The sequence below is a fragment of the Aptenodytes patagonicus genome, chromosome 3 (assembly GCF_965638725.1).
Source record: "Aptenodytes patagonicus chromosome 3, bAptPat1.pri.cur, whole genome shotgun sequence".
NCBI classification, from domain to species: Eukaryota; Metazoa; Chordata; class Aves; order Sphenisciformes; family Spheniscidae; genus Aptenodytes; species Aptenodytes patagonicus.
Genome location: NC_134951.1, coordinates 123,002,466 through 123,015,538, shown reverse-complemented (window position 1 = coordinate 123,015,538; position 13,073 = coordinate 123,002,466). Strand labels below are relative to the sequence as shown.

General features: G+C 42.3%; 1 protein-coding gene across 1 annotated transcript in view; it reads left to right on the top strand.

Moving 5' to 3' along the window:
- The window catches only part of PCSK2 (proprotein convertase subtilisin/kexin type 2), a 107,295-nt gene that overhangs the window by 69,581 nt on the left and 24,641 nt on the right, over positions 1-13,073 (top strand). The window contains exons 6-7 of the mRNA XM_076335045.1: positions 3,656-3,732; positions 10,318-10,406. Of these exons, the coding sequence (XP_076191160.1) occupies positions 3,656-3,732; positions 10,318-10,406 (166 nt within the window). The remainder of the gene's footprint in view (positions 1-3,655; positions 3,733-10,317; positions 10,407-13,073) is intronic.

Here is a 13,073-nt window from a genome sequence, read left to right as displayed (position 1 = left end):
ATTGAAAACCAAATTTTAGATACTTCAAGTCTAAGAGAAGCAACTGCCAGTAGACTAGTTTGGCATTAAAACTGGAAACTGAATCACCTGAATTGAAAAGCTAAATGTTTTCATTTCAGTGTGCTGTTGTAGATCCTCATCTGAACTGGTTTTGGTTGCCACCTCTCAGGTTCCTACCCTGATTAAATCTCCATGTTAGCAATAAATTCCCTCTTGCTGCCTGTTGGGGAGTCCAGCCTGTGGAGGAGAGTGGCAGACCACAGATTTTAATATTAATTTCCCAAAACACAAGATGAAATATTTTAGTTGTCCACTGAAGCAGTTCCCTTTTTGGTCCAGTGTTGAAACTGGTTTAATTTGTTTATGCTTTTTAAAAAAAAAAAAATTTAAAAAGGTTGAGGATTAGATATTTGGGGATTTAATCTTTAAATTAGGAACTTGAAGGAGTCCATTTGTACTTGTCACTGCTGTTTCATTACCCGTTCCACTGCTTCCATAGTGTGGGCGGAATATTCCTTCATGAAGCTGAATCTCACTGTCGTTTCTCAAAGACCCTAATGAAGATAAATTGTGCAGTCAGCAGTTGTTTTCTTTTCAAGATTTATTCTTAATTTTGCACTTTGTGGATGGTTCCTGCTACATTAGATATCTTTTTGCTTTGAGTGAAGTGATCCAAAATCAAGCGAATAAGAGCTGCAGGATGTGGAAGAGTGCTGCACAACTTTGTTTATAGCCTGACTAAAGCAACCTTTCCATAAGCTGACATTTGGTTACATGGGACATACAGCAGAGCTGCAGTCTGCTGTAGGGCGGCTGAATCATTCGTGCTGGCATCCCTTTGCCTGTCACTACTCTGGACATGAGTGGTACATCTGCACAGCTAGAAGGGCTTTTCCATCCATAATTCTTTGCATAAGGGAATTCTAGAGTCAAGAGTGGTTGATAGCTACCACGAGGTGCTTGCATATCTGATGATGTCCTGAAAAATCAGCCTCACCAGGCCCCCTTTGAGCTTAGGGTCTATGTAAATAGGACTGCATTTCTTCCAGATGGGGAAAAAAAACCACAGCTGACCTATGACTGAGTTTAAATTCTCATCTGTACAATATTTTTAGAGTGAAAACAGAAGTTCTGACTAGAAAAGAAGCTGGCAATATATTGAACTAATATACATTTAGTACTGAGTTAGACCATACCTACCTGAAAGAAATTATCTGAAATCCCTGGAACTAAGCTTAGTTATTTGCAGTCTGCATAGTTTCCAGGCCACGTCTAGTCCAAGGTGGTAGTGTAAGAAAGTTTCTTTAATTTGTGATTGAAATGCATTTCTCTCCAAAGGTTGCCAAGCTAGACTCTGTGACAGAGTAGGTTTTATCTGCTAATTAAATTACTCAGAGAGAGTCATCGTTTCCATTTTGACTTTACCATAGGATGTGGTTCTCCAGGTTGCCCTGCTAGGAGTAGATACTACACTCGTTAATAACGAACAGGGCTGGATCTTCTGTTGACAAGCTCATTTCTTTTTACTGCCATGTATTGGATGAAACCTGGCCCCTTGCACAAATCCTTGTCACAGCTCCCCTGGACACTGCAGAATCCAAACTTCCTCTGTTGCATTAAGATGGGATGTCTGTGCCACATGGCTTTTGCCAGGCGCACTGTGTGAGGCCCAAAATCTTGTACCTCAAGATCCTGCCTCCGACGGCAGCCAGGAGCGGATGCCTGGGGAGCAGTATGGTCACCAGGTCAGAGACTGTGTGGTTATCTACCTGATTATGGCTTCCCAGCATCTAGCATTCATTGTTCTATGGTTGTTGGAGAAGGAGGAAACACAGCATCTAATACCCCTTCCAGATTTATCTTCCGTTAATTTGTCTAACTGCTTCTTTATTTCATTCAGGCTTTTAACCTCTGTATTGCTCGGGGGCAATGAATTTTGTAACTCATACGTTCTGTGGAACAGTTACTTCTTGTTTTCTGCTGCTTCTGAATCTCCCCTCTGGTAATTTTCTATGGATTCCCACTAGTTCTTATATTATGAGAAGTAGTAAATAATAACTCCCTGTCCACCTTCCCTGTGCTCTTCATGATTTTATAGATCACTGTCAAATTCCCCTTCTTTCCATGGCCGAAAACTCATGTTCTGTGTACTCTTAGCTCATACAAATCTATGCCATTCAAAGTGCTGTGTAAGCAGTTGCGGTAATTAAAAGAGGTAAATTAAACATACATCTGGGCACAGAGACTTAGAAGCACTGAGAATTTGTGGCTATAGCTGACATTATTGGAAGGCATCTTCAGGCTCAAAATCAGGGCCTTAGTTTAGAGGTACGGAGGCATCAATAAGGATACTCACAAAGGGATTCAGCTATGTCTGAGCTGGAAAACAGCATCAAGCCGTGTGATAAACATTCTGCAAATCTCTGCTCCATTCAATGGCTTCCTGAAATGATCACCCAAAAAATTTACTGTACAGTAACTTGAAAGATACTTAGTTTTACCCTCCAAGGATCAAGGACGATGTTGTCCCCGTTACATTCTGGCACAAGAGTTTTTGAGAGTTAGGGGTTTTGAATCCAAAACCCAAAGACTTTGGTGCTACCAATGGGCTGTCTATTCCTGTACCCCAGGAACTGAGAATCTGCTGAAGGGGAATGTTTTTAGGAGCAAAGCTATTCATACACGAGTCTCAAATTATCTTCAATAGCATGCTCAGCCAAATCTGAAACAAGAATACAAGTACACATTAATTAAGAATTAACATAATTCTGTTCCTTGAGTATGGTGTTTATTAAAATATAAACACTGTAAACATACACTTGAGAGGAAGCTTCTAAATATTTTTAAAAGCTTAATTTTCAGTCACCCTTTATTTATTTTTTCATTAAGAGAGAAAAAAGAAGATGGCACTTGACTTTCCGTAACTTTCCATTTGCTTCTCAGATACAGCATCAGAAAGTTGCTGAGTGTCCTTAACTCTGCTGATGGGGCAAAATCAGGAATGATTTAGATTTATATGAAAAGCAGAGACATGGGATGACATTTTTCAAAAGCATCTGAAAGCCACATTTGTTCAGACAACTAAAGGACCAAGAAAATATGCAAAGGGATTTTCAGGCATATGTGCTGACCACTAATGCAGTCTTCACATTTGAATTTTGAGAAACTTACATTCTTAGGCATTGAAATGCTTTTAGAAATTTGACTGTTTGTTGTAGTACCACAAATGAGTTTTTAAAAAGTAATTCTATGATGGAAGACCCAAGTGTCTGGTCACTTCCACCACTGCTTGGAAAACAGGGTTTAACCTTTGTTGTGCCACACCAAGTAGCATAATACCTAAATACTCTTGTAAGTGTTGATGAACAGTCCCTCAGTAGTAGCCCGAGCTCTCACACCACCTCACAATTAGCCGTGCTATTTGGAAGTACTAATGGTCCAAAGGAGGCTTTGCACCCCAGAAAGAATCTTTCCCCAGGCTTGCTGGTGTGGGAAATGCACAGCACAACAGGGACCAGTTTGCGTCCAGATGCATCTCACAGAATGAAGAGGGCAAAGTTTACTAATGATTCTCAGCTCCCCCTCAGTTTGTGTTCCACTTTGCCCTGCACATCTGTTTTTCTGCTGATTTACTGAACCTCTTTGTGTTTTGCAGAATGCCAAAGCCAGCTACGACTTCAGCAGTAACGATCCCTACCCCTACCCCCGCTACACAGATGACTGGTTTAACAGGTAAATGGGTTTTGATCAGCCGGCTCTTCACTTTGGTTTGCTTAAGAAATTACAAGTATTGGCTGATATTTGTGGAATGTCCTTTTTCTGCTCAATTCTGTGGTTGCCAAAACAGAAGCTGCAGTCTCACTACTGCTTGAAAATTAGAGGTTACTTCTGACTTCATTTTTTTAGGTAGCCTCTAGATAATGCTGAACAACCATTTTACGGTTTATAAATGAAGTTGCTGCTTCAGAAGAGTATATGTGTAAATTGTTTGAATGGGTGCTAGCTGCGTGCCGTTTTCTGTCAGCTATCCTAGGACATTATGGTAGCCCAAATCTGTATACATTTAATACAATTTTGACCGGTTTCCCATCTACTGTGTCTGAGGCAGTATCACTGCTAGCTGCTAGCTAATTTTAAAGGGAGTAAGCTGGAGACAGGAAAAGGCTTTTGGGGGAAAAAAGTAGTTTCATCAGATTATAGACTAAGGCAGAAAAGCAGCATGGTGTAGAATGACCAGTTTAAAAACAAGTAAATCTTACATAAGTTCCGAATCATCTGTCTTTTCACCGTGATTTAAGGACAGTGTACGTGGGTAGCATTTCAGAGCTGATTCTGAGATACTCTAGCTGCTGGAGGAATTGAAGTCCATGTACACTGACTGGGAACCTGTTCTGTTGTGTTTGTAAACCTGGAATCAACAGTGCAGCTGTGCTTGCTGTGATATTTCTAACACATCATGATTGCCCAAGACCCACTCCTCCTTCAGTATGTTCTGAACTTAGCCAGTTTCCAGCAGGTGAACGTCTGGTCCTCTCTGTATGATATAAATAAGAATGGCCCAAAAGAAGAGGCTTCAGATTTTAGGAAATGTGACCTTTTTTGTTTCCCAAAATTAATTTTTGGTTAGAATGGAACAGAAACACACATTGACAGTTTTTCAAAAAGTGTGTGCCCTGGATTCTGCATCCGTCCCATGAAAAAGCCCTTTCTGTCAGGCTAACTGCTCATAGCAAGATGTTAAGGTAGTCAAGGGTGCAGAGTCCGAGGCACAGCCATAAGGTGTGTTTACTACTTGGCAATCTCAGCATCCAGCATCTCTGGCTCTGCGACATACTGCCCAGGGTCTCAGGCAGGTTCTGGCTAGGATTTGCAAAAATTGTTTCAGGACATTTTCAAAGACATTTCCAAATGTCTTCTAGATGTAAATATAATTGATGTTACCAACATTTAAATAGCAGCAGCACTGAGGATTTGAAAACTTTCAAAGGTTTCAGGCCTCAGTCTTAGTGCTTATCAAAAAATATTTTAGGCCTATTTGATGTGGTTTTCATCTCTAACTTAGTATGGGTGTATGGATGGCCTCTGAGTTTTGTATGGGTTTTTTGTTTTTATTTCTAAAGAAATCAATTTTAGTTCTGTCAGAATGGCACAACAAAGATGTGGAGCGGCTGTGCTTCCACCTCAGACGCAGGCTTCCTGGAATGGATCAAACAGATTGAGGAGCTGTGATGTCCTCCTTTGTAGTCCTGCCATTTTTCAGCCAAAGCAAGATGCCAATGAGATTTCTCCTTCATTTCGGCAAAGGACATCTAACACTTTTAAACTAGTATGAATCCAATTAGTGAATGGAAAGTCAGAGAAAGACTAGGGCTCTAATTTGTGAAGGTCTGCTGCCTTTCTCGCTTTATTTATGCAAAGGATCTTTGTAGGAGAAAGATATCACTTAGCTCTGGAGCAGCACGGAGGAAAATTAAATTTAACTTTAGTGGGTAATGGTAGCTTCTGTCATTTTCAGTGTGGAACTTCATAAAACTAAGTGTGTTCTGCCAAGGCCCATTAACACTGATTGTGCTGCTATCAAGTATTTTATAGTGGGGCACAGTTCGCAGTCCTCACGTGTTCTGCAGGGTGGCCCTGGAGGCAGAGTTACCTCCTAAAGTCTCTTAAAATGGGCCTTGAGCATCCTGGATGTGGTAAAGGTTATGGTCTCTGGCCCCAGGTGCCTCTGGCTCACTTCAGGCACCTAAGTGAAGAATCGAGGGTGAGCAGCATCTGTAATATTGAGAACAACATGACTCAGGTTTTCAGAGAACTGCAACACTTTCTTCTATTTCTTTTCTTGAGAGGATGGGGAGCTCAAGTCAGCAAGTCAGGAGGAGAAAAGCAATGCAGAGATTGCTTTGCTGATTTCCTTTGTTATTCTTTCCAGAAAAAACTGACGTAGAAAGTATAGCATTCTTTGTCACGAACATCGAGGTTTCTTTGGTGAGACAGGGAATTTTCTGCCCTGCAAGGTAAATCACAGGAGCAACACATTCAGTAAAGCATCCCTTTCCTGCCTGCACAATTCAAGAAGGCTTTAAGAAGCAAGATTTCATGTTTTCTCCAGGCTAAGATGCAAACCAACACACGATATCCAGCTGTTCAGGAGTAGTTGTGTTTCTCTCTGTGTATTTCTTGGCTATACTGTTAATCAAGCTGATGTGCTCATATATAAGCAATTGTCATAACTTCTGACTCCTGAATTATTATTACTGGTAGGTTACAACTGTCTGTCTATGACAGTCTGTCTATCCATATGTGTAGCTGCAAAGGTGCGTCTGAATAGAGAGTAGCTACACAGAAAAGCCATTCAGAGAAACCTGCAATAAAGGCTCCGTCTTGCTCAGTTTGCAGTCAGTGATGTATCTCCCATTGAATTTTATGCATGCAGGACAATCACACTCAAAATAGGATAGCGTAATATCCCTTTTTCCATAAAGAATACATTTCTGTGTGAGCAATTCAAGTGATTTGTGGAACAAGAAGCAGAGGACTGTTTTTTAAAGAGATGAACCAAGGGGCTTTTGTGAGCTGCCAGCTGCATGTGCAAAGTGTCATTAGACTTTAAGAAAAAAAGGGAGAGGTTTTTGCATGGAGTATTTCATTAATCGCAGCTGCTCTGCTTGTAAGCAGAGATTCCCCTTCCACTTTGTGCTTTTTAAGGATGCTGTAAGCACTTTGGCCTTTCCATCTAACAGCCACTGGCCTATGAAACCAAGCAGGGTGGGTTTTGGAAGGGGACAGTGTGGTGCCTCGGGCAGGGAATTGCAGTCGGGCAGTTCAGCTGCTCTTACAGGGAGACTGTAACAGTTGACTGGGAAGTCAAGGGATTTATTCCCATGCTTACTGTACTGACTGCTTGACTGTGTTCAGACCCACAGCTTGGGGACCAAGCCAGGATAGGGGACACTGGGTGCAACATGGGGCAGGGCTGTGTTTGAGCCTGAGGAGCAGTGGGAGCAGTGAAGGAACCTGAATCAAGCCCTGTTCCCAAAAGCAGAGGTAGCTCCACAGCACTCTGGTTTTTAGGAACCACTTTGGGAACTGCCTGTGATTTTTAACACCCACTTCTCCTGAACCACATTCAGTACCTTGGCATGTACCGTGTTGTGCAGTGCAGAGGCGCCCATAGGAGTCAGAGATAGCTTGGCCTTTCTGTACAACCCTCTGATTTCTTGTTGCGAGCATGCAGAAGACACAACTCAGGGTTCCCCATCTCAGAGCACTGAGATTATGAATTTCTGCCATGATACAAATAATGAATAATTTTCACTCCTGTAGCCTTTGTATTCTGTATATTCTCTCACCCAGATAAGAGTTAGCTGGGAAAAAATTATTCACTATCTTGGAAACCTATATTCTTCAGAGGTAAAAATGTCCTTTACTTATTATGGATCCAAACAAAACACCATTGAGTCAAGGAAGGAACTCCCCTTGGCTTCCAGACAGTGCTCGTTAACAGGGTAAAAACACCTGTTCCCCTCCTCCTCATTTTTCAGTCAATACAATGGAAACAACATAATAATTGAGAATTTGTATAAACAGATTTAGCAGCTGTTTCTACATGCAGTGTAACGACACAAGTGTCAAGGAGGAGCCACAGCACTACTGCTGGTTCTTGGCATGTTTAGATGCAGGCAGAGTGGCACGTTCCCCAAAGTAGGGGAACGCTTTTCCTTGTGCAAACACTCAAATGCTCAGAAGCTGACAATGTCATGTGAGTAAAAAGGGGATGGCATTTGCCCCACAAAAGTGTCCCCCCGAGCTTTGCATATTTAACTGCTGCCCAGTGCAGGCAACTAAAGTGGTTGAGATACACAGATCGTCCCAGCTATTGAGACTGCAGCTCTGCATAGCCCTCCCCCGGCAGACAGCTGAAGTTAGGAAGGATGAATCCTGTCCTTTGCTGTCTGCAGAAGCCTTTCAAAAGCAGATGAAAAGGAACCCCAATGAAAATCTGTACCACCTCTGACTTCTTAAAAAATGTGGGGTTTAGATAATAGTTTTCAAAGACAAAGCAGAGTGACATTTTCATAACTAGTACAGATATGTTATTTAAACCAGCTGAAGGCAAAACTGACTTTCAATTGAATCACCCTCTCCCACCTTAGGTTTTCATGAATGTTCATGTAAAATGTTTGCATTTATATAATGTTTATGGAAAACTTGCTGTGCGTGCTACTATGTGGTTTACCTTTGAAGTAACTTGTTCATAGCTGAAAATATTCTTAATTGTTTTCTATCCCCTTGTTTTAAACATGGAAATAATAGTGAAGAGGTGAACGTTGGAGAGAAAAGATGTGATTTGTGCCTATGACATGGGTCACTTCATAGAAACCACAATGGGTTTATCAATGATACATGAACAGCAAATAGGGCTACATTGGAGAAGTCTGCTATTTGCCATTAATAATTCAACCAAATGCGTTTCCACTAACTCACACATCATTTTTTTCTCCAGTCAGCAGCACGGTATCTAAACCCCGAGCTGCTGGAACAGGTCTGCTTGCAGTCTCCATCATGTGGGCCAGTGTGCTGGGGAGGCGAGGTGGGGGAGAGGACCTTCTGATAAAATCTTTTTACCAGGAAGGTCCTAATACAGTTTTTCCCTCTGTGAGAGAAAGAGCTCACCTGGCAGTGTCACCGATTTTTTGCACCCCAGCATCAGTCAGGACAATTTTTTAACAAAGCCATTTATTCTGCTCCATGACTTGTAGCTAGCCCACAGGTGACTAGATAATGAATGCCTAGCAACGGTATATTTTTTTCACAGTTCCTTGAACAAGGGCATGAGGGAAAACCTGCTTGATTGTTGAAAGAAATTTCTCCAGCAGCTGAATAAGAAATCTGTATTACTCTCCTCTCTGCCTCCTTTGTAAAAGGAACTCGCATGAGATCTTCACCCTTTCGTGATCAAGACACTGTGTACATTCGAGGCCAGTCGTTTTCTTTCGTGGAGCTGCCTTTAAAAACATATTCTTCCAAGTACAGCAGGAAAAAGAATGTGTTGCTTCTCACCCCTTTATTAATGTTACACTCACCTTTGCCAGAGATGCTTAAAGGGAGAGAGAGAGAAGAGATGATTAAAACAAAACAATTCTGCTGCCTCCCAGGATGGTTCATCTGGTATTCCGTATAGCCTTTATAATACAGCACTGCTAATAGTATGAATCTTTAGCATGCTATAGGAGCAATGCGAGTTTTAGTGCACAGAGTGGATTGATGTGAGCAGTAGGATAGATTCATATTGATTCAACATCTTAAACTTAAACCTGACAGCAGCACAGGTTTCACTAGTTTCTCTGCTGCTGTGCTAATTTTTTAAAAGTAGATTATATTGTTCATATTTATCTTCTCTGTGGTTTAATTTCTGATGAATTAGGAGTAAGGAAAATGCAATCTGCCTTCCTGCCAGACTGCCTCAGAGCCACTGCCAATTAAAGAGTCTCTGTTAAGAGCTGTGAAGCACTTCAGAGACGCCAAGTGTTCTTGAAATGCCGTGCGTCAGCCCAAACCTGGACCTTCATGTCAGAGCAGAGACATTTTCCACTTGAGCAGAAAGCAGTAGCTCCGTGAGCTGGCAGCTGGAGCACCTTGTCAACTCTCCTGGGAATTAGGCACTAGAGGAGAGGGATGCAGGTGCCTTGGGTCTGGCCAGCTTTGGGCCTGGCCAGCTGGGCCACAGCTCTGCTGCTGAGGAGTGCAGTCACCCTTGTGGCTCCCTTCTGCTACTCCAGCTTGATGTTGCACCCATCTCTTTCCATGGCATTTTTTTTGTGGGCAGGGATACGCTCCTTATACATGTTTGAATAGCAAAAAGGCAATCAGACTTTGTTCTGTGGGGTTCAAAATAATGGGTATCACACTGTCAAGTCACAAAAATAAAGGAATTAGTATTGATCTTATTTTTACACTGTTCTGTCAAGGGACTGTTTCTACTGACTAATAGTTGGTAACAAGGCAGAACCTGTTTGACAAAGTTAAAAAGAAAAGGTCTGAATAACTTTACAGCTAAATGAAGCGTAAATATGCATGTTAACCTCAGAGCAAGCATTGCTCATACTGCAGGGGGGAAATTGATTATCTCCTGCTTCAGGAAGGAATGAGCTCATACGAGTATTCAAGTACAGCACTCAACAGTTTGCCATGGAATGGTTTTCCTCTGAAGTGCTGGGAGCTGACTATGAGGCAAAAACAAGAATCGCGGTGATCCAGCTCAATTCAGCACGTGCATTAGCTGGGGTTCACGTGGTGTCTCTGTCTTCCCTTTTGCAGCCATGGGACGAGGTGTGCGGGAGAGGTGTCTGCTGCTGCCAACAACAACATCTGCGGCGTGGGAGTTGCGTACAACTCCAAGGTGGCAGGTACGGTAGCAATTCAAAGTGTAAACGGTCCTTACGCCACTATGCCTCAGGCAGAACTTTTCCTGCAGAGACAGGGAGCATTGCCCAGGACAGGACTGCAGGTTGGCACTGGGCCGTGTGTTTATTACTTTTCACAGTAGCTGGGGAGAGGAATTTCTCCATGGCTTTGCCTTTTCAATTGAGGGCTGTATATAGCCTCTTTAAATACATAGCAAAGGAACAGCTCTGCTCCTTCTTATGCCAACTCCTGTTTGTATACTGATTTTCAGTACTTTTTCCCTGCATAGTTGCAGAATCACTTGCGACAAATCTCATTTTGCAGGAGGTAAAATATAAATTCCTGCTGCACTTAGGAACTATTTGAAAAGGCAAATCCCATGCTGCTCTTATTCTTTAGGCTCTCGCAGGGCAGGGCCCACAGTGCTGTAAATCTCTGCGATCGTTGGTTTCCTCTATTTTAACAAATGATGCAGAGTGGTAGGAGCAGATGCACAAAATTAAATGGGTGGTGCCTAGCACCCAGCATTCACACCTTGGGTGTGTTGGGTATTTTTACTGCTAACTAGCTCGTCTGCTCTGATAGACTGAATACAGTGATTGGAGTGAGTTAGGCTCTTGGATAGCATGTGTCAGTTTAGTTTAATCTTAAGAAATCCAGTTTTCCCACTCTAAGACTGTTCCATGATGAGAACCGAGGCACAGCAGGCAGAGATAGATGTTTATGAATTTCACTTTCATCCCCGATCCACACCAAAACACCAGTGTGGATGCACCCATTGCTTCCTGGGAATGGATCACAGTGTGTATGCATGGGCAGCTCTGCTCTGCCCTGTTTCACCGCGGTGTCAGAAGAATCTAGGGAAGGCTACATTTCACCTGTCACCTACACAATCAAAAGCTGAATCTCCATGGTAGAAGGGCACCAAGCAGTGTTTGCTAAGACAAACCCCAAGAAATATCATCGAGAGTTAGTAACTGGCCAGGCAGGTCTAGTGCTTGTCCCCTTTCTTCAGTAATGGTAACGTCCCCTTCAGGGATAGGACATTTCACAAAATTTACGTTCTGGCAATAGCTACTTTTAGAGGAATGTGAATTGAGGCATGGGATTTTGGCTGGACCTCATCTGTATTATTAGTAGAACTCTACAACTTCAAGCCGGTTGCTTAAAAATGAAGAGGTGAAGGCCTTTTCTCATGACAGCAGCCTACAAATAGCCTTCCATACTTGTCCACTTTGTAGCAAAATCCCCACCGATTTTTGGAAAAGCCAGCCTTTCCTGCCTGAGGACAGCGTGCACCTGTAGCACCACCGTGTGGTCAGTGGGATCTTGGAAGCTCATTAGAGCCGAGAGTCTGCTGCTGACATGATTCAAGGTCCATGTTTGCAGGTAGAATTGGAAGTTTGTAGCCAAGGTTCTGGGGCATCGTGTGTTTTGCTTCCCATACCTCTTTTTTGCCCTAAAGTCAAACCAGATGGCTTGGCTCCTCCTGTTGCTCCCCCACCTCCCCGGGGTCAATAATTCATTCTGTGGTTTCAGCGCAGATCTGCATTTACAAGCATGTGAAGGGATTTCTCACTCATTGAGTTTAACTTCATAATTTCTAGCTTGAATTAACAGATCAGGAATATCCAGCTTTGGTCTGGTTTCTATTTGAAGTTTATACCACTTTTTCTAGCCTCACATTTGGCACATGGATTTTGTATTGAATATAGTAAAAGCACTGGCTTCTAAATCAGGGTCCTCGCTGCCATTCACACTGTTTGGCTCTGTGGTATCGATTTCTGTCCCATCTGTGTCCTAAAACTGTTGGGAAAAACTTAACTTCAACTCAAGGCTACAAATGAGAGTTGGAATGTGTCCCTGGTTGCTCAGGTCTCATCCAAAAGCCACTGACAGGTTGGCTATCAATGAAACTGTCCTATGATGGATGTGAGGGCTTGCGCTGCTGTCTTTGTCACACTCTCTGGCTTGCTTAGGGCCAACACTTTGAGGTTTTATGAAGTTGGCATGTCCTAGGATTGTATCATTTAAACTCTTACCTCGATTTCTACTGCAGTATGGGTTAAAGGAAGCAGGTTTTAGTTTGCTTTTTTCTCCAAATACTGGCCATATTTTGCTATTGAGTCTGCATGTTGACACAATGATATTTTTCCAGGAAATTGTTGTGTCGTGTGTTTCCCCTCTCTGATTAAATTCTGGAGAAGAACCAAAATAAACAGGAAAAATTACTTGAAAAACTAATGAAGTGTCAACGCATCACTGAGATAAATTAGGGATGTGGGGAAGCCTTAATCCTTTTCCCTGGTTGTTACAAAATACTATTTTAAATACTATGAATATTATTTAAATGCTATGAAATGCTGAGATTGCTGAATGCTACTGTTTAAAAAGTGTTTTCAAATAGTAGATGGAAAATACTATGTAATTAGAAAGCTAACAATAAAGTGCTTTCTCTTTCTGGGCCATGCTGCATTGCTGTGGCTGGGTGTTCAAGTGCTGCCATCCTGCTGTGTAAGCACACCCTGGTGAAACGTGAATGCCGAGTGCGGAATTACTGAGTGGGTGAAACTGCCAGTGAATTAAAATACCTGTAACTGGGGGACTTCTCCAGGTGCTGAGATTTCATCTTGTGCTGGGTAATGAGTGATTCATGTTTATGTTGATTA